Below are 24,707 nucleotides of genomic sequence, written 5' to 3'. Positions count from 1 at the left end.
GAGACATAACATTCAGCACGATGACTATAGTTTAAAATATCATGACATATATTTGAAAGTTGCTAAGAGAGTAGATCTTAAAAGTTTTCATCACAAGAAAAAAATTTGTAAATATGTGTGGTGATGGATGTCAGCTAGATTTATTGTGGTGATCATTTCACAATACATACAAACGTTGAATCATTTTGTTGAACACCTGAAACTAATATAATCTTATATGTCAATTATATTTCAATTTTAAAAGTCAATGAATCAGATTTATATAGACCATGATCTCTAATCACAATGTCATTAAATCAGAAATCAATAGTAAAAGATAATGAAAAGTATATGTATATGTATATATATATTCAAACTAAAGTTGTATTTTTAAATTACAAATGAACTCAAGACATAATCTCAATGAATTTCTAGCCAAACAACCACAAAAGCAGGAGATTCCAAAATTTAAGGGAATCAGCCAAAATATTTAAGGTAAATCTTAGCCTTCCATTTATTTAGTACCAGGAAACATTTACATAAAAGAAAAAAAAAAAAAGGTCATGAAGAACCTAGTGGCAAGATGGGAATAAAGACACAGACCTACTAAAGAATGGACTTGAGGATATGGAGAGGGGGAGAGTTGAGATGTGACAGGGTGAGAGAGTGTCATGGACATATATACACTACCAAATGTAAAATAGATAGCTAGTGGGAAGCAGCCGCATAGCACAGGGAGATCAGCTCGGTGCTTTGTGACCGCCTGGGGGGGTGGGATGGGGAGGGTGGGAGGGAGGGAGATGCGGGAGGGAGGAGATATGGGGATATATGTATATGTATAGCTGATTCACTTTGTTATAAAGCAGAAACTAACACACCATTGTGAAGCAATTATACTTCAATAAAGATGTTTAAAAAAAAAAGTATATTGTAGTAGGCAGTGCTGTACACTAAATATTTCCAGTTCTCCACTGCATACTCCTATTGCTTTGAAGTTATATGTAACCACGTGACTTGCTTTGGTCAATGAAATGTGAGTAGAAGGAATTCTTGCCACTTTCACGCAGGAGCTTTACGAGCTAGTATGCAGTTGTCCAGGTCCTTTGTTCTTACCTTGGCAATGATAGAAGCATGGAGATGGAGCCTACCTTAGCCCAGGTACCTGAGTAAGGATGACAGTCTTCTGATCCCCGCCCTGGCTCTCTTCCTGTGTGTCCAATGCAATGCAATAGCATCCTAGGGACAGATTACAATGCAATAGCATCCTAGGGACAGATTGCAATGCAATAGCATCCTAGGGACAGATTACAATGCAATAGCATCCTAGGGACAGATTGCAATGCAATAGCATCCTAGGGACAGATTGCAATGCAATAGCATCCTAGGGACAGATTGCCACCATCTCAAGTTAGGTTTCCACAGTTATTCTCTGGATTTCTGTCTTCTACAAGCTGAATTAGTTTAGATCTTTCTTCTTTGAAGCTGCATTTGTAATCTGTTGGTCTCATCACCTACTGAACCTGATCTTTGAAAATTATGTTTTATTGTTTGTTGTTTTCTCTGTTCCCAGGTTTTTAGTAGCATGTGGGAGCTTTCAGACAAGTGTTTTCCATGGACTAATAAAAAGTGCTTACAATTACTGTCAAATAAAGCCTGGAGTCTGAAAACAGAGGCTTTAAACTGGTTATAAAGCTGGAAAACTGTCCAGTAGTTAATTTCCCCCATCCTACCCATTTGCTATTCTTTAGTTCTCAGAGTAAATTCACCTCTGAGATTTTTTACATTTTGTTTTGATGAAGGCAACCATGTCTTTGATAAAGTATTTTCTGTTAATCGACACTTCCTTTCTGAAACTAAACAAACAAACAATATTCCTGAAGATAAGAAGTAAGAACATATCTGTCATCTTGATGACACAATCCTTCAGTGACATGATTATAATCATTGTCTCTGTGCAGGATCTAGGGTGAGCAAAATATTATAGTTGAAACACAGATAACCCCGTTATGATATAATCATTACTATTTTCTGAAAGCTCATTATGTGCACAGACCATGGTTAGGCACTCACTGGAGGTTTGTTTTGAGTAAACCTGCCGCGACTTCTTTGAGGCTGGCTTATAATTTCTAGAATGTGATGATTTGCCCGAGAGAATGCTGCACTATTTTCTGTGAGCTGCCTTCCACTGCCTTTTACTTAGATTCCCATCAAGTCCTTGCAGCTATGCCAGTAACTCGAAGGAGAACTAAAATGATCCACTATGATAGGAGGACTTCTAACCCTGCTGTGTCAGACTTTCAAATGATTTCTGACTTTGGTTTGTAACACTTCAGTGTGATCCCAATTTTTTGCAAGGAAGTTTTTTGTAAGAGCTCCGGAAATTATCAAAGAAAAAAGAGCTCTTTTGAATTAAAGAAAGAAAACTCTACCACACTGACTTTTATGATGAGAGAAACATTTGAGGAAAACAAGAAAATAGATTGTTCAAAATCCAAAGGCTTTCAAAAGCTCTAGAGTAGACATCCAGTGTGATGGTAATATAAGGTACCAATTTTTGCCAGCAAGACTCAAGTCATACCAGATTCATTTTTCTCTTATAAAGTTAAAAAATTGGGGGAAAATTGTAATGATGCTTATTTTTCAAGGTTTAAGTATGATGTTATTTTTTTCAACGTTTAAGTAATCTTACATACTTTCTTTCAAAAAGAGCAGCTTGTTCAAAAATGTCTATTTGTTTTAGTTTAAAAAGTTTCAGATTTTGAAGTAAGTTTCTGAACTTCAAAATAAATTATTTTTATACTTTTGAAATTTTAAGTACATCCAAGATCATCATGGGATCTGTTTAGGTCCAACATAGGCTGTGACTTGGTTCCTTCTGAGTATTCTTAAGAGTGATATCGACATTTGAAGAATCCAAATGGCTAGAAATACAAAACAAAGCAGTGATAGTTTATGCTGTTTTGTCATCCGTGCAGAAATAAGCATTGAATGAATAGCCTTTGTACTGTCAGAAATGTTGTACCAGCACCAGCAACTTTGTTGATCTTGGAAACCTACTGTTTTCTGATCTGTGCTTGGTGACTTTTTAAGTTCCAGTAATATTTGCTTGTTAATGAATCAGACTTTGTTCAAGGCATTCTTGGCTATTGATTTTGCATAAGTCAATAGTTTTTATTGATAAACCGTTAAGACCAGAGCAGGGTATTTTGCTAGGTGCTGCCCAAGATCAGAAAAGAGATACAATGAATGAATGAGCTAGGGCTGCCTAGCTTTCAATTCCTGGCTCTGCCACTTCCTGGCTAGGTAACTTTGGGCAGATTGTGTGACTTCCTGTGCCTCAGTTTCCTCATTTATAAAACAGGAGTAATTATAGAAACTACCTCAAATGGCTGTTTGATGATTAAATGAGTTAACACAAGTAAAGGGCATAGAACAGTTGCTGGCATTTAATAAGCACCAATAGCTATTATTAAGGTAAATTTTTAAAGTTTCATTTTAATGAGCGTGGTACATGTGTGAGCGATTCATAAAACAAAACAAATTGACCACAGGAGTAAACACTATTGACTAGGAATTAGAGCTGGGTGCGGTATCCTAGTTCTGTTGTTGCTTTGATACATCCTATATTCTGTCTGATAAATGAATATCACAATACTCGCCCTAATGCCTCACAGCTTGATAAGGAGAACCAAATGAAATAATGTACACTTTTTAAAAAAATTTACTATTTGAACCATTTTTTAAAATTAATTAATTAATTTATTTTTGGCCGCATTGGGTCTTCATTGCTGCACACGGGCTTTCTCTAGTTGTGGCGAGCGGGGGCTACTCTTTGTTGCGCTGTGCGGGCTTCTCATTGCGGTGGCTTCTCTCGTTTCGGACCACAGGCTCTAGGTGCTCGGGCTTCAGTAGTTGCGGCATGCAGGCTCAGCAGTTGTGGCTCACGGGCTCTAGAGCGCAGGCTCAGTAGTTGTGACGCACGGGCTTAGTTGCTCTGCGCCATGTGGGATCTTCCCGGACCAGGGCTCGAACCCATGTCCCCTGCATTGGCAGGCAGATTCTTAACCACTGCACCACCAGGGAAGCCCCTAATGTACACTTTCTACACGAAGTCCTCCGAAAATTTTTAGCCAGAATTAATTGTTCCTTCTTGGGCACTCCCTAAGCTGTTGACTTGTATTTTCGTCATGACACTTAGCACAATGTCTTGAACGATAATCAACTGTTTATATGCTTTTTTCTCCGACTAGACAAGGTCTTGGTGGTGGAGACATTGTCTTACTCACTTTTAGAAAGTCATCTAGCATTGTGACGAACATAATAGACATGTAATAAGTGTTTATTAAAAAGGGCTCTGACAAGGATACCTTGCCAAATCAGCAGAATTATTATTATTATTATTATTATAACTACTCCTATATGTGCCTTTACAGGGCATAATTACATGGGTTGTTGGCCTGAATTCGAGTAGAGCTGGGTGGGGTTTGAATGGAACAACCCACACAGGGAATTATTTACATAAATTCTGGCTTCATATATTTTTGCTTTCTCTTTGCATTACTCCCTTACACTAAAATCCACACATTAATGCAGCAAGTATTCTTATAGCTTTTAATTGGGTCAGATGTGAATTATTATGGAGTCTGCAAAAAGCTTTCTAATCCTCCCATGTTGTTACCATATGACAAATGAGGCTTATAGAAGTAACTGATTAGGTTCTTGTCTAAATTTCAGCTAGAACTTGGGATTTATTTATCCATGTATTCTTAAAAAAAATCTCAATGTGTTTTTGCTATGTGCTAGACACTTGCTAGGCACTGGACAAAGGCAGTGGGGATCCACAGTATTCAAGGCAAGTATTTTGTATGGATAAACAGGAATCTCAGCTAAGAGGCCAAAAACAAACAAAACCCAAAACAAAACAAAAACAAAGAAACAAAAACAAACGCTGTGGTTCCTCTGAATGAATTTGAAAACAGAGCTGGGGATCTTTGATCTTAGTTTAACACATTAGTGATTTTTTCTTTTTGTGGTAATTGGATCTATCAACTTGAATGAAGGTAGTGGTCATATTAGGGTATGTCTATTGCAGTGATGGAAAATCTGCATTTAAAACATAGGGGGCTTACTCTTAAGAGGAATTTCACTCTAAGACAAAGGGATAAAGAGAAGAGTGGTTGGGCCACTAGAAACTGTGCTAAGAATTATTGTCATTTTCAAGACTGAACTTGGGCAAGTAACCTAACCTTGTTAGCTTAACTGTAAAACTGGGATAATAACAGACTGTTCCTAGATTTCCTTGGAGAATTAGATTTACAAACTCAGGAAGAAACTATGCTGTCTTCCCAATTTTGTGGATGGATCAATTTGACATCCATAGATACTATTAGAGGTATATGTGAAAAATACAAATCAATTATTTTCTCTCTTGAAATTCACTAGAGTGACCCAGCGACCATAGTTCTGAAGTGTAAGGAATGAGGAGCACCGGAGAAATATGTATTTCTTTATCTGATTTTGCATGTGTGATATATGGATATTTCTCATCAATTTATGGTGTTTCAAATGTATCCTTAAAGCATAAATTTTTTAATGAGACATTTTTATTTTCCATATCTTCTTTGTAAGCCTCTGAAATCACCTCATGTATTTCATTTAAAACAAAAATATTTTAAAATGGAGAAGCTATGCATGCAGTTTCTTTCAAAACACAAAGCTTACAAATTTGCATCAAAATAAAAAATCAGGACTGCTTAATTGAAACCTTGACACCATCAACCTCTTTAATTATGTGTTAAAGAGACAGGCATCCTGGGGATACCAACTTAAAATCAGGGTACATTTTGAGTGTTTCTGTTGTGTGTACATATGTAATTCACAGAAGGGGAAAAAAGAGGTGCTGACATAGGAAAGAAAGAGATGATTTAAAATTTCTCTAGACATGAATCCTTTCACAGGTTAAACACAGTTAGGAAGAGGGCAAATTTGTCTTTTCAGAAGAAGAACGCAGAATAGAAATTTAGGACAAAATGTTTCACCTCTTTGCTAGGTCTAAATTTCAGTGAATGCTCTCTTTTGAAACAACAAAGATTGTTTACAATACTAATTGTTACTTAGAAAACACAGTTCTAAGGCTTGACTACTGGTTGCTTGGAGGTATTCTACAGACCCTACTGAGTAAATGGAGGAGAAGCTGGATGTTTACTATAAATTTCGCAGTAAAATAACTGCTTTTCTTTACGTCTTAATTCTTGCTGTCTTTGCTCTTCTGTGCCTGTTCCCGATTTCTTTTGCTAACGTGGAACCCAGCAGCTCTTTGTTCTCATTGTGTCTGTTGTCTCCCTTTCTTTGTGTTGCAGTGATACTGCTACCCACATCTGCCACTGAGCATGCGGAAAATCCTTCAATAGATTCTTTACTTAGGACTTTCAGTAGTATTACTCCACTTCTCCAGGTTTTAGTAATAACCAGAATATCTAGAAGATAGACTGAAACTTGGAAAGGTGATGGGTGATACAGGTGGTTAGGTGGTGGTCTAGCAAGCTGGGACACCAGATAGGAAGGCTCAGGATAGTTATCATACATATTTATCTAATTTATGGAAGATCACACCAAGCAACTTAAATGCAGATCACCCACCCTACACACAGAAGTTGGAGATATAGATTGACAACTGACGAGACACAAGTGTTTCTGAGCAGGAAGGCACAGAGCTGTATCTAAAACCAACGGATACAATAACCAGTTCCAGAGGGATGTGGTACATTGTCACAAAGATTGGTATGTAAAGTCCCAGAGCAGGGACCTTCACTAGATAGTATATCATCTGAGGATGAGAACCAGTTGTGTGGAAGTTTCTCATAATAAAATCTCAGACTTTTCTCTGTGATAAACACCCCAAAATGCTACATCAATATCAATTGAATGAAAAGACTCAATTCTTCTGCTTAAGCCACCCCCTCACCCCGCTTTTACAAGCAGATCTACCAATAATTTCCAGAAGGTGTAAGAAAAGGCAAATTTGCAGGTGAGATTGGGGGTATTGTGGTTGGACCTCTGAGGTTTTCTCGTTTTCTTCCCCAACCTCACGCCAGCAAGTCTGACCTAATAGCTTGTAAATTATTTAACAGATGGAACACCATTCAACTTTACTCATGTTTCTCCCATAATGATTTTTGCCTGTTTTGTTCACTTGAAAGCATGGCCAGCTCTTCGAATGGTATCTGGCACAGAGTTAGGTGCTCAAAGATCTTTTGTTTAATGAATGTATATAGTATAAAAATGCTTTTCTTTTATTGCGGCAAACATTGGTGGTAATACAATAGTTCAAACCGGACAGTTTTAGAAAAAACTGAACATTTGGCTCTTTAGTGGGGGGGACGCCACTCTCCCCCCTCTTAGTGAGAGGGAGATTTTTTTCTCCTCGGCCTCTTCTCTCCCACCATTTTGTTTTTGTATTACCAATCAAGGGATTAATAGCATCACCTCAAAGCCTTTCCGTTCCACGTTTTTACTTTTTGGTTCTTAAGATACCGTTTCCCGGCCCTTTGGTTTTCTATAGGTTTAACTAGCTAGTGGCTGGTAGACGATACGGTTAAGCCCAAGTGCTCTTGGAAGGTAGCAAACCGGCGGGCAAACGCTGCCCTCCTGCAGGGCAGGCACCTGCTGCGGCTGCTTTTTCTGGAACCCCGCCCCTGGCTCCGAAGTCAGCTCAGTTCGCTCCCTCCCCCGCGGCGGGAGGAAGTGCCGGTGGCGGGAAAGTTCAGGCCAGGTCCAATCAGGCACCTGGGATTGGGTAGCGCGGCCGCGGGCGGTGGCCCCAGGACCCCAGCCCGCGCTCCCGGTCCCGCCCCTCGGGAACGCCTCGCCCCCCGGCTGGTCCAACACCCCAGCCACGCCCACCCGGCGCCCGCGCCCCGCCCCTCCCGGGGGCCGTGGCTAAAACCCGGAGCCGCCGCGGCGCCCAAGGGACTGGAGGCAGGCTCTGAGCATGTGCAGAGCAGCGCGGCGGCGGCTGCCTCGGCGAGAGGCAGCGGCTCGGTGCTGATGCGAACAGCCGCCTCGGCCTCTGCCCCAGCGTAGTCGGCCCCCGGGCCGGGGCGGCAGGGAAGGAACCGTAACCTCCCCGCGGCCCGAGGAGCCGGCGCGTCGGCGCACACCCGGCCCCGCCCCCCCTCGGCGGCCGCGGCGCCCTCGGGGACCACGATGATGGCGGAGCAGGTGAAATGCACCTCGGCGGGGGGCGGCTCCGGAGCGGGCTCCGGGCCGGTGGTGAACGCGGAGCTGGAAGTGAAGAAGCTGCAGGAGCTGGTGCGCAAGCTGGAGAAGCAGAACGAGCAGCTGCGGAGCCGGGCGGCCAGCGCGGCCGCCGCACCGCACCTGCTGCTGCTGCCGCCGCCGCCCCCCGCCGCGCCGCCCCCCGCCGGGGCCTGCAGCCCGTTGGCTCCGCGGAGCCCCCCGGCCGCCGCCGCCGCCGCCTCGGGGGGACTGGGGCTGGGGCTGGCGTTGGGCGCTGGGGGCGGAGGCGGGGGCGGCAGCGGCGGCTCTGGCCCCGCGTTCCCGGGGACCTACTGCCTGCCCGGCCCGGCGCCCTCCCTGCTCTGCAGCCTGGCGCAGCCCCCCGAGGCGCCCTTCGTCTACTTCAAGCCGGCGGCGGGCTTCTTCGGCGCGGGCGGCTGCGGCCCGGAGCCGGGGGGCGGGGGGACACCTCCCGGGGCCGCCGCCGCGCCGCCCTCGCCGCCCCCCACGCTGCTGGAAGAGGTGGAGCCGCTGGACCTGGAGAGCGTGGCCGCCTGGCGGGACGAGGACGACTGCACCTGGTATTGCCGAGCTCCGCTCCCTCCCTCGGGACCCTCGCCTGCGACGCCCGGGGAGGGCGAGGGCTGGAAGGAAGAGGGGCACCTCAGCCACTGCCCCCAGACGGGGTGACCTGGCAGGTGCCGAGCCGGGCGATAAGAGGAGGCTGTGGAAAAATAGGGTGGAAACCTATTTTGTTACAGCTCAGGCCGACCCATGTGGGGATGAACTGGTCCTTTTCCTCTCCTTGTGTTGTCGTCTTTGCTGACGATTGGGTGCCAAGCTCCTCGTTAGCGTTAACTGCAAAATCCATGCTATCTTGTCTTTTTGTCGCTCGGTCGTGCTCTTTTTCGTCAGTCTTTTTTGGGAGTGACGGGGGATGGGTAGGGGTTGGCCTCCATCTGCGACTGTTACCGTGTTGTCCTCGCAAACCAAGGCCGGACAGGATTTGCGTGCTGTCCCTGCCTCCTCGGCACCCCAAGCCGCCTAGTGATGCATCTCTCCTTAAGAGATTCGTTCTTACTGTTTGAGTTGTGCAGTGGTTTGTCCTCATTAGCTGCATCTTCTTTGATAGCTTCTCTCTTCAGAAACAGGCTCGCTTTTTCCAGTGTGCTGACCTCACTGGCTTTCCCATCAGTAACGGCGTAAAAAAAAAACAATGAAGGCTTTTCGGGGAATGGAGTGAGCAGCTTGCAGGCACTCTGTTACCTAGGACCCAGGGAACTGGCTTTAATTTAAAAAACTGGTGATTGAAGAAAAGTGAGATTAGAGAAACTTTGTTTTTATTTTTTAGAAACGTGAAGTTGGTTAGCAGAAAACTTGAGGCTGGCAGCATTTATTCAGTTGAAATCTGGTTAGCTCTGTCTGCTTTCCGTCAATGAGTACCTTGTGGGGTTGGGGGGAGAGGGGGGTTCTGATTCTTTTGTTTTTAATGGTGCTTGCTCATGGGGTAGCAGTCACTTCATGACTTCTTTTGGTTGGTTCACATGTTTTCCTCAGTCATTAGAGGTAGTGTGATGTGGTCAGATGAATAGAAGCTTCAGATCAGGTGGGACTTAGGTTCACGCAGGGAGAATGAGCAGCATTCACCTCGACCTAGCAGTAGCATGAAGAGTAATTGTAGTTCTTTTAATCTTAGGTCCTCTTCCTGTTTTCCAAGCTGGGTCTTCCTCACTTTCTTTGTGTTTACGTTGAGTGATTGCTCAGGAGGGAATGGGAGATGGAGAACCTTGCTGGTTTCCCATTGGGAACTGTGGTGGTCCTTTTCTCTTGCACTTTTTTATGTTGAGAACTCTGTTAAGTACACTAATTGGTTTGATTCTGAGAATCAAAATAAAGGGAGCTATAATAAGGCATAGTCATCCTTCTACTTAGTACTTTTCGGCAACTGGGCAGGTAACTCAGGTTGTAAAAATCAAAACAACTCGCCACTGTCTGGAACTTTAAGCCATTCTTTAGAAGCTGCACCTTTATTTTTGTAAAGTCCAGGCTGTGTTGTGATCTCAGATTCAGCCTGAATATGGTACCGGAAAATGCTCTCCTGATGGTGCTTAGGTTGTTACTAATAACTGTAAGCCCTTATGCCACTTTCAAATTATTTTAGATTGATTTAGTCCCCACTTGGCCTTTTCTGGAGATACATACTTAAATAATAGAAGGAAACTTGCTGTATTTTGGATGAGGATCAATCCTGTGCTTTAAAACTATTAGCACTTTAAAATTTATCTGATACACTTACTATTTTATAGGTGTATTAGGTTTGTGCTAGTACATACACAGTGAATATAGTTGTAATATTTTCTTTTATTAAATGGATTTCTACCATATTTAGTTATCCTCCAACTATTGGTAGTATTTTGATATCTTAGGCTTTCCTTTTGTAGTTATTTTTTGTTAAAACACCATTAAAATAACTAAAAAATAATCACCTACTTGGTGAGATTAGCCTAGTAGCACTTCAGATGGTTTGAAGCAAATCTAACCAGGTTTGATTTGCAGCAGGTTCTACTAATTTCACTCATCAAGTATATCTGTGAATGACTAAATCAATGCCTTGACACCTTACAGATGTTTCTATAGACAAATGGCATACTGTTTATACAGTATCTTCCTCAAAACAAACCCAGGGTTAGAATCCCAGGTGGAAAAACAGGGAGGGATCATTAATCTTAGTGGGATGGACTTAACATTTTTGTAAGGTCACCTGATTTATAGAAAACTTTCTATCAGAGCATTTTTACACATTGAAATATATTTGTATTGCAGTACTTGGCCTGTTTGTTCATCAGCAGTCAACAGGGTTTAATTTTCAAAGCTAAACCCACTTGTTGTTAATGCTTGCAGAGCCTTCTGATGTTCCTTCATCACTGCAAAACGCATGTCCCTGCCTGGTGCTGTCATCGGTAGAGTGCTTTTCATTTGGCTTCCCTGATATGTTTGCAGGAAGGCTACTTATTTTTATCTTCCCTGTTTATTAAGAAACTGAAGTGGATAATATGTACCTGATTATTTTAAATTATTTTAAAATATTTTAAAATAAGTTACACATTTTCATTGTAAAAGACAAAACACAGATATGAATATAAAGTCACAAAAGTCTTCCCTCTTGTCCTCAATTTACTACTATGGCTCAGAGTTAACCCTGTTAACCTTCCGTAGATCCTTCAAGGTAAAAACATAGTTATACAAATCAGTATGCAAATATATACACATCAGTTTTTTTACACTTACCTTTCATTGGACACATCTTGGACATCTTTGTTTCCCTGTAACAGTTGCATCATCGTTAACAGTAACTTGGTCCTTAATAATGTTACTTTAACTGTATCACCTACAATTTGTCATACATTTTTATCATGATTTCATCCTAATGGGTTAAACAAAATTAATAATTTATTTAGAATAGCACTTCCTGCTAAAATGTCAGATCCTTAGGAAGGAAAGTTCACAAATGTAGGTTAATCATTGAATATTTTAGAAGTTCTTTCACGTAAGTCTGTTTTTACTAATACAATCTTAGAATGTACAGCCTGGACAGCACTTGGCTCAAGAGTTATGTGTGAAAGAAAAAAGTGAATAATAGAAGAGTATTTGCTTGATGATAGTTCATTAGTTAATGAATGATCAGTCAGGTCTCATAGGCCTTTTTTCCAAACAATTATTTAGCCTATAAGTTTCTTCTGTTTATTGAAAAAAAAAACAAAAAACTGTGATGTAAGAAGAATGATGTGTTCTGCTTTTTGTTTTGATGAAAAGCTTTGAAACAAAACAATTGTCTTATATCTTCAAATATTTATCTTAGTTGAATTTAAAGTATGTAATTTTGTCTTGATACAATCTGGTTATCTTAGCACAGTGCTGCTAAAATTCAATGTCTCAGAAAATTAAAGTTGACTTTGGTTTCAGAACCTTCATTCTTAAGTCCAGTTATTATAATCCCATAGTAAACTTCACATCCTGCTGTATCAGTTCTTCCATTATCTTACTACTAATTTGACAGCCTTAGCTTTCCAGGAGACCGTAGGCCAGAAAGTACAGGGGAGAAACCAAGTATCAGGAGCAAATTTAAAAAGTTCAAAAGCACTAAAGTCCTGATGCATATGTGGGACATGGTGTGACTGGATGATTTGCCAGTCTGTACAGAAGGGTGTTTTAAACGTCTCTGTCCCAGTGTTACCAGGCTGAGAAGCACTAGGCCAAGAAGAGCCAGGGTACAAGGAGAGGGAATCAGATGGGTATGAAGTGGCAATGGGAGCACTAAATCATTAACTGCATACTAGACCTTTCTGTGACCTGTTTCAGCTCCCTAATTTCAGTGTTAAGCGCCAAGGAGAAATAACTTACGTAAACTTCTTCAGTTATTTACTGAAAGAATTGACTCAAATTTCGACTTATTTATATGGATTCAGAAGTGTTTGCAACATTGGTGTTTTTTCCTCCAAGCATGGTTGTGACCCATTAATAGGTTATAAAGTCAATTTAGTGGACTGACTCAGTATTATTTTTTATGAAGTTCAGTGGAATATAAAATCAGGATCAGAGTACATTGTATCTTATAATACAAACGTGTCTTGATTAAACTTATTTCAGTTTTATGTGTATATGTCCTGGATTGAAATAGCTAATGCATTTGTGCCTTATGGCTAAAGTTAGAATAACTCCAATTTGTACTGTTCAAAGCAAAACGGACTTGGAGAAAACAGGTAGAAGAGCACGGCTCCCTGAAGATAGTGTAGTGCTGGGGTAAATCAGGACCTGCTCACCTCAACCAGAAGAGGAGTCTATATTCAGACAATGCCAAGATTAAAACATGCCAACTGGTATAAAATACAGCTATAAAACGAGGCATTTATTTTTAAAAGAGATGTGGCAGGGATTTTAACTTGCCCAACTGGAAAGGACAGGAGAAAAGTTCTTTTTTTTTTTTTTTTAAACATCTTTATTGGAATATAATTGCTTTACAATGGTGTGTTAGTTTCTGCTCTATAACAAAGTGAGTCAGCTATATGTATACATATATCCCCATATCTCCTCCCTCCCACGCCTCCCTCCCACCCTCCCTACCCCACCCCTCTAGGTGGTCACAAAGCACCAGCACCGAGCTGATCTCCCTGTGCTGTGCGGCTGCTTCCCACTAGCTATCTATTTTCCATTTGGTAGTATATATTAGTCCATGCCACTCTAGGAGAAAAGTTCTTAATGATACAAGGGGAAAATGGTGATATCTACAAATTAAGGAAAATTTAATGAATGAGACATTCATCTTCCATGTGTAACACCAAGACCCTGGACAGCTGGCCAAAGTCATTGCCAATTTTTCATCAAAGCTGTTGAACACCTTGTACTACACATACGGCACAGCTAAATTAGACCACCTAAGCCGTATTTTTGCATAATTGATTTTCAGTGGAAAGACCAGAGGGTGCTTCACTTTCTGACAATGCTGATCGAAAATGCGCAGTGTTTTCTAGGAGCAAGTGGAGTTGACTGAGGTCTATGCTGATGCGTCTTTCAAATGAGTAAATTTGAAACACTGCAGTGAGACACTGAAATAGAGTTCAGATATAAATGTGGAGGGAGGGTGAAGAGTCTGGTATAGGACCTTCAGTAACTAAAATTTAGACTTAATGTGTCCTTTTAAATAGCTTATTGGGGGTAAGTTTCTTTTGCAGGGGCTAACCAGCTTGACCCTAGCAGATGCTAGCGAATCTAAGCTGACTAAGATTGATTGATTGTGCTAATCAGTGCTGGTGTTTTACCTTTCCTTAAAATAAAACTTATGGTGATTTAAGGCTCTCAAAATGGCTTGTTTGAAAATTGACACATATTACTTTTCAGCGACAGGTCTATGATATACATATACAGTAAGTACCCTACAAACGAAACTTCAAGTTGTGAGCTTTCAAAGATGCGAATGTATGTTCACATGTCCAATCGCGTAAGTTAGTTCACTTGTCTGGTGTACCTTGTCATGTGCTTGCATCCTCTACAAGTGGTAGTGCTTTTGTGTACTTTACTGTACAGTACTGTATAGAGTCCAGTAGTACAGCATCTTTATTTCAATCAAGCCCAGGATGTCCAGAAGCAAGCATAAAGGCAGCAGTGATGTAGCTGGTACTGTACGGTACTTTTCAAATGTTTTCTTTTTGTTTGTTTTTTATGTATTATTTGTGTGAAAAGTATTATAAAGCTATTACAGTACAGTACTATATAGCCGATTGTGTTAGTTGGGTACCGAGGCTAACTTTGTTGGACTTACAAACAAATTGGACCTATGAATGCGCTCTTGGAATGGAACTCGTTCATATGTAGGGGACTTATTGTAATTATTTTTGTGGTACCATTTATTTTTGTATTATCTGCAGAAGGATGACTTTAGAACCAAACGTTGAGAATAACCAAGACTATTTTTCTAGACATTTTGAAATACTTCATTTGAAGCATTCAGGGTTATTATGATGGACTTTGTATTATTTCCAACCTCCCAGTGTTAGTGCATGTATGCAGTCAGGGGGTCCAGAAGATGAAGTGTATGAAAAAAAAAAAGATTCTGTGAGAAGGACAATAGTTTCTAGTCATGTGCTTTTGGAAGTTTTGAAGAGAAGTGAAGGAAAATTAGAGTGTGACATTTTAAATGATAGCTTTTCTACTATTTGAAGGATTCTCAAGTTTTAGACTAAGGCTTTTCAAATATTCTTGCCAGATTCTAATATACTGTCAACGAAAGGTAGAAGTTGAAAGAGCAGTTAGTAGGAGGTATGTGTATTAACAATGGCAGACTAGGATATTGTAAATGTTGCTGGCATTGTTATGACAATGAACGAGGTGATTTTTATGACTTTTTAGAAGATGAGAGCCATTTAGGAGAAATACAGGTTTTACCTTGCTTATCTAATTTTGGAGACATGTTATACTCAGGGAGTTTGTAGCTACGTGATCTTCATAACTAACTGCCCTTTTTCTCTATTTAAATCCAGTTCTAGGCCTAGCCAGAGAAATAGTAGGCTCAAAACTATCCTGGGAACATTGTTTGGAGACTGACTTTAAAAATGATCCCTTCTATCTTAATTCCACATATATGCGTAGTACTTCTAAAGTTCTATCAAGGTAATACAATAAGTAGGATGTAAATGGTTCAAAAACTCTTCTATACCAAGGCTTATTACAGAAAGCAGCGGTTCTCCCAACTCTTTCCTACCTCTGAGTCCTCCACATAGATATTACTTTATACTCCTTTGGCAGTTTCTTTTGTTCTTTATTTCTTTTAATTAATTAATTAATTTATTTATTTTTGGCTGTGTTGGGTCTTCGTTTCTGTGCGAGGGCTTTCTCTAGCTGTGGCAAGCGGGGGCCACTCTTCATCGCGGTGCGCGGGCCTCTCACTATCGCGGCCTCTCTTGTTGCGGAGCACAGGCTCCAGACGCGCAGGCTCAGTAGTTGTGGCTCACGGGCCTAGTTGCTCCACGGCATGTGGGATCTTCCCAGACCAGGGCTCGAACCCATGTCCCCTGCATTGGCAGGCAGACTCTCAACCACTGCGCCACAAGGGAAGCCCTTGTTCTTTATTTCTAAACAGTCTTTATACTACATGATCTTAAACAGATATAGACTTGTTTTGGAAAATGAGGACTAAGGCCTCTTCCCTTCATCCTCCAGCTACCATATCTTCTTTCCCTTCTCATAACGGTTTTTATAACTTTTCTCTTAAATCATCGTAATGGACGTGTGTTATGGTTATCACTGTTATTAGCTGAGTCCTGTTAATTGTATGTTACATTTGTTTTCTCTAATCTCTTTGTTCCTCCAGGAGTTAATAATGGCCTCTCTCTTCCCCCTTCACGTTCTTTAATCCCTTATTACTAATTATTTCTGTAAATACTGGAGCCATAACATCTCTCAAGAAGGTCAAACATATTTGATAATCTCTTAAATCTGTTTTTAAAAATTTGTTTTGTACTGCCATCCGTTCTAGAATGCTTCATCCCATTGCTGCAGTCTTTACTGTTGCTCCTTAGGCTGGATGCACAATGCTGTTATCATGGGAGTTCCTTCAGGCTTTTTGCCAATATTGGATCTCCTATTTCATAAATCCTTTGTCTTGGAATTTCATTTATTCTTGTGGGTGGGATGCAGCCTCAGGAAGCTGTCTGAGAAAGGGGACATGCATGAGAAGTACACTTTGAAATCCTGTATTTGAAAATGTCCTTATTCTATCCTCATACAAGATTCATGGTTGGTCTGGGTATAAAAGTCTAAGTCAGTTATTTTTCCTCATGTTTGAGGGCATTGTTCCATCTTTTTCCAGTTTTTATTGTTTTACAGCTATTGAAGTGCACTGTGATTTGGGTATTTTGAATCCTTTGTGACTTTCTCTTTAGGTTTCTTTCTTTATCCCTAGGGTTCTTAAATGTCACGTTGTACCTTGTATGGGCCTGTCTGTTCATTTGTTGCACTGAGCATTTGTGGGTGCCTCCCTCTAGAACCTGGTTGCCTGCCTTCAACTTTGGAAAATTTTTTGCCTTTAAAAAAAATAACTTTCTCTTCACTTTCATGGGTGTTTTAGAACTTATAATAATGAGATGGAGGCCTGCCTATTACAGTCATTTAATTTTCTTATCCCTCTCCTCTGGTTGTTAATCTTTGTCTGTGTGTTGCTCCTGGGAGACTTCTTCAACTTGATCTTCCAAACTCACTTATTGGATTTTTTGTTTCTTCTATAACAGTTTAATTGTTTCATTTGCCAAGAAAGAAGAAGCTGTTCCATTTTAAATATCCTGTTTTTGTCTTGTGAATACAACATTTTCTCTCGGATGGTATCAGTTACAATTGTCTTGGATTTTTCATCTGTTCCCTGCATTGTTTTTCCTCCTCAGTTCTTTTTTTCCCTTCTATCAATACTTTTAGTCTCAGGGTTTTATTTAAAAGGAATATTCCAGATATCTGGTGTCGTGGGTTGTCTGTTCATACCCAAAGGCGATATTGAAGTTGATCTAAGGCTCTGCGTGGGTGGAACTCTTTGGCTGGTAGACTTTAACAGAGATTAGGTGGGTGGCCAGCTCAGGTTTCAGTATCTTTAGGTCTTCTCTTGGGTTCATCTGTGTCTCCAGACATAAACCTTCTGGGAGATAGGAGTTAAGGCAGTCGATTCTAGGAATGTAAAGGGGAAAATGGGGCTAGGGTGCTAACCATTCAGCAAGTAGACTTTTGGTCAGCCTCTCTGGTTCAGTGGGGGTACTTCATCTGTCTTTCAGCTAAGTTCTGTGTGCCTGAAGTCAGAGCTTCTCCGGGTCAGCCTTACGCACGTGTCAATAGTAAGCCTCCGGTCTTAGGTTGTGGCGGAGGAGGTGTGGTGGGATGGGCAGTGTGGAGTAGAGGAGGGGATCTGGGGTCCCACCTATTCCTCACGCAGGCTTTCAGCTGAATTCCCTGCTTTCAGTTGCATGATCACCCCCATATTCTGTGAACTGCAGGGTCGGGGTGAGCCACAGTAGCAGATAGCATGGGGGGACAGCGGAGGAGAAGAGAGAGAAGTCCCTGTACGTGAATATGGCAGAGTGGGTCCCAGAGCCATTACATGTACCTCTGGGAAGCTGCTTTTGAATGTGCTGTGAGTCTGCATGGTCAAACGAGAGAACCATATTACGCAGGCCCTAAGAGATTAAGGACATCTTCCTGAGGGGTTCCCTGCAAGCAGAAAGCAAAACGCTCTACCAGAAAAACCCCCAAACTGGTGGGAGTGTGTGAAATCCCCAGGCAAGCTGCTTGGTGGAGGTTCCTAGCGGCAGGAGGAAGCAGCGGTCGTCCCGTGGGATGCTGGAGGTGATGGGCAGAGCAGTGCTTCGCATGGGAGCTGAGAGAGGTTTGCAAACAAGCAGATGCTCAGAGAGTGCGTGAACCTGTGTGTGCATTAAACAGTGAGGGAAATGTATTAATTTAAAAGAAGCTGAAAGAGAAGGAAGTTGCACAGTTGCCTAGTGTTTCGGCTGCTCTCTGTCAGGGCTGTGGCACTTGCTTCTGTGATCCAGCTGCCTGGTGGATGGCAGCTCCAGGCTCACTGAAGGGCGGGAAGCAGTCAGTTGCTTACTGTCTTGTGACTTTTTCATAAAGCTTCATTACGGTATAAGTGCCATATAAATTGCATATATTTAAAATGTACTATCTGATAGATTTGGGCCCACGTATAGCCCATAAAACCATCATCACAGTCAAGATAGTGGAGATAGCCCAGTGCTTTAAGCTTCCTCGTGGCCCCTTGTATCTCCTCCTGTCCTGATCCTGCCTACTTCCAACTCAGGCACCCACTGATCTGTTTTCTGTCAATCTAGATTAGTTTGTGTTTCCTATACTTTTGTATCAGTGAAATCATATAGGAGGTACTCTTTCATTTGTTTGGTTTGGTCTGGCTTCTTTCAATCAAGATAATTATTTTGAAATCCACCTCTGTTGTTACATGAATCAGTAGTTCATTTCTTTTTATCGTGAAGGTTTTAGATTGTAGGGACACAACGATCATTTGTTTTATCCATTCTTCTTTTCATGAACATTTGGATTGTTTTCAGTTTCGGGCTATTACAGATAAGTCTTTGCATAGACACATGGCATTTGTGTCTTTCAGGTAAATACTTAATGACTTTTGAGTGGCTGTAACAGAAAGTTAGGTGTACGTTAATTTTTAAAGAAGCTGCCAAAATCGTTTCCAAAGTGGTTGTGCATTTTACGTTTCTGCTGGCAGTTTAGGAGTTTCAGTTGCACATGTCCTCACGAAGGCTTGCTAATCTTATCTTCAGGCATTCTAACAGCTGTGTGATAGTATCTCACTGGTGTTCTAGCTTGCATTTCCCTAATGACTAATGATTAGCCTCTTGTCATACACCTGTTTACCATCCATAGCTCATCTTTGGTGAACTATCTGTTTAAATCTTTTACCAGTTTTTTTTTTAATTAATTAATTTATTTATTTATTTTTGGCTGCGTTGGGTCTTCGCTTCTGTGCGAGGGCTTTCTCTAGTTGTGGCGAGCGGGGGCCACTCTTCATCGCGGTGCGTGGGCCTCTCACTATCGCGGCCTCTCTTGTTGCGGAGCACAGGCTCCAGACGCGCAGGCTCGGTAGTTGTGGCTCACGGGCCCAGTCGCTCCGCGGCATGTGGGATCTTCCCAGACCAGGGCTCGAACCCGTGTCCCCTGCATTGGCAGGCGGACTCTCGACCACTGCGCCACCAGGGAAGCCCCATTACCAGTTTTTTAAAACTGGGTTGCTTATTAAGTTTGCAGAATTTCTTATATATTCCACTTATAAGTTTCGTTATCAGATAAATGATTTGCAAATATTTTCTCCCAATCCATGGTTTGTCATTTATTCTCTTAACAGTCTCTTTCAAAGAGCAAGGTTTTTAGTTTCGATGAAGTCCAGTTGATACATTTTTTTTCTTTTATGGATCATGCTTTCAGTCTAAAAAAATGTATCTAAGAAATATTGCCAACCCAAGGACACAAAGTTTTTCATCTGTCGTTTCTTCTAAAAGTTTTACAGTTTAGGTTTCATATTTTTGTGATCTGTTTTGAGTTAACTTTGGATAGTGTGTAAAGTGTGGATCAAGGTTCACTTTCTGTATATGTGTATCCATTTGTTCCAGCACCATTTGTTCAAAAGACTATCTTTTCTTCATTGAATTGTCTCTGTACTTTGTCAAAAAAATCAGTATTCCACATGTTAGTATTTCTGTACCTGGACCATCTATTTTTTTTTCATTGATCTATTTATTTTCATGCCATCCTAAATGTCTTTATTACTGTAGCTTTGGAATAAGTCTTAATCAGTTAGCAGTAGCTCTCCAACTTCATTGTTTTGACTATTCTAGGATCTTTGCATTTCCATATGAATTTTAGCTTTTACATTCTACAAAAAGCATGCTGAGATTTTGATTGGAATTTTGTTAAATACATCAATTTAGGGATAATTGACATCTTAACAATATTTGGTTTTCTGACCTATGTACATGGTCCATTTCTCTGTTTCTTTTTAAATTTCTCTCAGAATGTTTTGTAGTTTTCAGTGTATGGGTCTTTGACATCTTTTGTCAGATTTATCCTTAGGCATCTTATGGTTTTTCTTATACTGTTGTAAATGGGAAGTGAAATTTCAAAAATACTGGTTGCTGCTAATATAGAAATACTTTTGTACTTTGATTTGGTATCCTACAGTCTTGCTGCTAAACTCATTCTAGTATCTTTTTTATATATTCCTTTATACATAGACGATTTTTTTATATAGACAATCATGTCGTCTGTGAATAAAGACAGATTTACTTGTTTCTTTCCAATCCAAATGTTTTCTTTATTGCCTGATTGTGCTAGCTAGAACCTGCAGGCCTTGTATTGCTCTTGATAGTAGGGGAAAAGTGTTCAGTCTTTCACTGTTAAGGATCCTTTTTTGTAGATGCCTTTAATAAGATCGAGGATGTTTCCTCCCTTTTTTAATTTGCTGAGAGTTTTTATCAGGAATGGATGTCATATGTTTTTTTTTCTTTGTATATTGAGATTATCATATGGTGTTTCTATTTTAGTATATGTGATAAGTTACACGGGTATTTGAATGTTACGGCAACCTTTCATTCCTGGGATAAACCTCACTTGGTAATGACGAAGTATCCCTTTTATATATGGTTGTACCAAATTTGCTAAAACATTTAGACCTTATGCTTCTGTGTTCATGAGGGGTGTTGGTTTTTAGTTTCTTACCTTGTAATGTTTGTGTCTGGTTTGGGTATCAGGGTTCATAGCTATGTTGGTCTCATAGACCATGTTGGGATGTGCTCTCTCCTATTTTTTTGGAAGAATTCGTGAAGAATTGGTATTCTTCTTTAAATATCTGGTAGAATTTGGTAGTGAAACCTTCTAGGCCTGGGCTTTTCTTTGTGGGTAAGTCTTGTTTATTTGTCTTTGCAATGGTCTGTCCTTTTACTTTTAACCCATGTGTTTATATTTAAAGTGCCCATGTTGTAGGCAACATATAAGTGGGTCTTTTGTGACCCCTTTAAACATGAGGAGAAACTTGCTCACATGCCCATCAGAATATTTCCCCTCAGTTTTTATTGTCTAGGACTGTGTCCAAGGCTTGTGCCTAAACCAGTCATTGGGCAAGTGGGATTAATGGAACTGGCGCGATTGGCTCAGCACAGTGCGTCCCTCTCAAGGTGTGGTCTCCACATGGCAGTATCAGCATCACCTGGGAACCTGTTAGACATTCACAGTCTTTGGTCTTACCCCAAACCTACTGAATCAGGTAGGTTAGAGCTGCCTGCAATTAGGTGTTAGCAATTTGTGTTTTAACAAATCCTCTGAGAGATTTTAATATGTCAAAGATTGAGAACAACTGGCTTAGACTAACCTTTACTTGGGGGTCTAGAGTGAGCTACCCAGTCCTGGACAGGGGTCTAGAGAGAGCTACACAGTAACAGTGTAGAGGTCTGACAGCGAGGAAGGGCAAAAGGGAAGGATCTACATAGATTGGTGATAATCTTGACACAGTAGGCCAAGGTGGGACCTAGGAATAAGAATTTTTAACTAACCAACATACTCTCAATGAAGACGGGATGGTGGTCCACACTCTAAGGGAAGAATGATATATTAGGATTACTGTCAAGTTGATTAAAAGAGAGATTTTAGAATCTTCATCTCCTGACAGGAGTCAGCAAACTGTGTCCTGTGGGCATATTGGGCCCACTGCCTGGTCTATGTAGCTGATCAGCTTAGATTTTTACATTGTTAAATGATTGAAAAAATCAAAAGAATACTATTTTGACACTTGAAAATTATGGGAAATTCGACTTTCAGTATCTATAAATAAAGTTTATAGGAACACAGCCGTACTTATTATTTATTGTCGGTGATACTTTGGGGTTGCAGAGGCAGAGTTGAGTAGTTATGACAGAGACTTTGTGGCCACAAAGCCTATATATTTACTAGCTGGCCCTTATAGAAAAAGCTTGCCAACCCCGAACCATAAGAATAATTTGCTAAATACTACATTCCCCGACCCTCTGGGATAGATGACTCGAATAGGTGGTGGACTGGATGATAACAGTAGAAGTGAATAATGAAGTCTGTTAGTTCAAGAACACCTGCCCGGTAGAATTACGGTAACTTTGCTTGAAGTAGTATTACTTTAATGAGATTTGTAATTAGAACAAAGCTTTATATAGCAAGGTCAGTTACTAGAGCCTGTGATTATAATTTTCTTTCTTTTTTCTGTCAACTGTCGGGTTAATTCTCAAGGTAAACCTTGTTGTATAACGCTATCACTGAAAATGTTCTAAAACCTACCTTAAAACAGTACATCAATGAGAGAAAACCTTTGTTATGACTTGTAGTGCCCCAGGGTGGTTATTTTGAATCCTGCCCACTATTGTGCAATGGCGTAGATGCTGAAAGTGAACTCTTCCTAAAACATATCTTTGAAAGCTGTTTGGCTTTAATGAGAAAGAAGCACATATCAAATTTCGTATAGATTTAAGACAGGGGAAATATCTGATTATTTAAGGGTTGAGAGAATCAAACAGCTGACTTTTGTTTTTAGACTTATTTTTGTTAAATGCAAATAAGACTTGCCTTGTTTGCCACATCATGTTTATGTATATTAGCCCAAGTTCACATAAGATTCTGTTGTCAAAGAGAGATGAAAATGTTCACTTCTAGAAATATAAGTGAGCTGATCAGATCATCACGGTGCCCCAGGTCAGTTCAGTAGCAAGAGCCCCAGATCTCCGACTCTCTGATACATTGTTCCATAGTTTTTTGAAGTCCTCCTTGCCACCGAGCTACAGAAAGTGTCATATTCTACCAGGGGATATTTATCTGTTAAAAATGATTTTGGTGTTTGAAGTAATCAAATGTGAGTTCTGTTTTGATAGAAACTGTTAAATACATGTTGTTTTCTCAAGTAGAAGAGAGGTAATCTCTGTGTAGCTATATAATCCCTATAATGTAGATTTCTTTTTTTAAGGTTATACGTTGGCTCTTCAAAGACATTCCCGTCATCAGAGAAATCCCTGAGCCCTTTGCAGTGGTGTAGACATGTCCTAGATAATCCGACTCCGGAGATGGAAGCAGCAAGGCGTTCCCTGTGCTTTAGACTGGAGCAAGGTAACCGCGACCCCGTACACCGGCATCCTCAAACTTCTGCCACTGTCCACTCGGTTTTGTTGCTGGTTTTGGAATAGACACTTAATTGAAAAACCTTACCCTGAGGTGCAGCCGTTGCATGTGATTCACTTCATATGTTTACACATCAGGGTTTCTCGCTATAGAATATATTTAGTTTTGTGCTTGTTTTTAGCCAGATTTTCAGCTTCTTTTAGTGTTGTAGGAATACATATTATTTTTCTATTTTTTTCTTTCTGTCTATGAATGTACCAGTACATAAAATGGGCCAGTCTTACATTCTCTGGGGATGGTTACAAGGTTGTGTCGCTGAATTCCAAGATAGTAAACTGGGGTTCCACTGGGACCTGGGCACTGACCTTTTGAGTTCCCTAAATGTTTATTTGGATGTATAACTGGAAGTCCTAACCTTTACAAACTAGGAGATAATCTTCATATTGTATGTAACATTTAATTATGGAGCCCAACATAAGTTTAAGTAAAAAAAATAATTAGGATATTTGTAGCAGGGGGAAAAAAAAGCAAAAGGAATGAGTAGTACTCAGCTCCTTGCTATTTTGATAAAGTAGACTAGTACTTAAGGCTGCAATTATTTAGGCTTTTGCTTGTCTCTTAACCTCTTGGTATCTGTTTCATTATCTAGGTGCACTTTATTCCATGGATCACTCGCATCCAAATCACACTTGAGCTTGAAAATGGGGTTAAGGGTTAATCTTAACCCTCCAGATTAAAGAATCAGGGTAGCTGAGAGTAGCGCCAAGGGAATCTGCATTGACAAGGTCACCAGTGTGATTCTTATGCACACTGAGGTTTGAGAACACTGCCTATAAAACTCTTCAAGGATAATGAATGCTTATAAAATATTTGGACATGATAAGACAAATAGGTAACACTTCTCGAGCTCTCAATTCTGACAGTCAGAACATTAAGTTCTTGACATTTTTCATTGTGTTCTAACTGCTCATCTGAGGTAGGTACTACACTCACTTTTAGAGGTGAGAAAAGTGAAGTTTAGAGAAGTTGAGAGGATTATGAGGGCAGAGTGGTCCTTGGAAGCAGAGCCGGGGCCTGGGTCTCCCTGACACCAAAGACTGTCCTTAACCAGTATTCCATCCTGCTTTATTGGCACAGTCAACAGTAAATATGAACAGAAATCTGTTTTAAATATGTGGGGAAGGCCAAACTAAAAATTAGCATGTTTTATTAGCATTTTAACTAAAATGAAATAAGTGATGTAGTAATAGAAAGTTGAAGAGTGGAGTAGGAACAGAGGC

At 40.7% G+C, this 24,707-nt stretch overlaps 1 protein-coding gene across 2 annotated transcripts in view; it reads left to right on the top strand.

Annotated features, from left to right (window-relative positions):
- Positions 1-7,968: 7,968 nt before the first annotated feature.
- SLAIN1 (SLAIN motif family member 1) overlaps positions 7,969-24,707 on the top strand; it is a 54,602-nt gene continuing 37,863 nt past the window's right edge. Inside the window, exons 1-2 of one of the 2 annotated variants that reach the window (XM_007186239.3) lie at positions 7,969-8,798; positions 23,276-23,415. In XM_007186239.3, the coding sequence (XP_007186301.3) occupies positions 8,185-8,798; positions 23,276-23,415 (754 nt within the window). In that variant the 5' untranslated portion in view covers positions 7,969-8,184. The remainder of the gene's footprint in view (positions 8,799-23,275; positions 23,416-24,707) is intronic. The other variant, XM_057532526.1, reaches the window with a different exon arrangement.

This window comes from Balaenoptera acutorostrata, chromosome 18 (genome assembly GCF_949987535.1).
Source record: "Balaenoptera acutorostrata chromosome 18, mBalAcu1.1, whole genome shotgun sequence".
Lineage (NCBI taxonomy): Eukaryota > Metazoa > Chordata > Mammalia > Artiodactyla > Balaenopteridae > Balaenoptera > Balaenoptera acutorostrata.
This window is presented reverse-complemented; position numbering and strand designations above follow the sequence as displayed.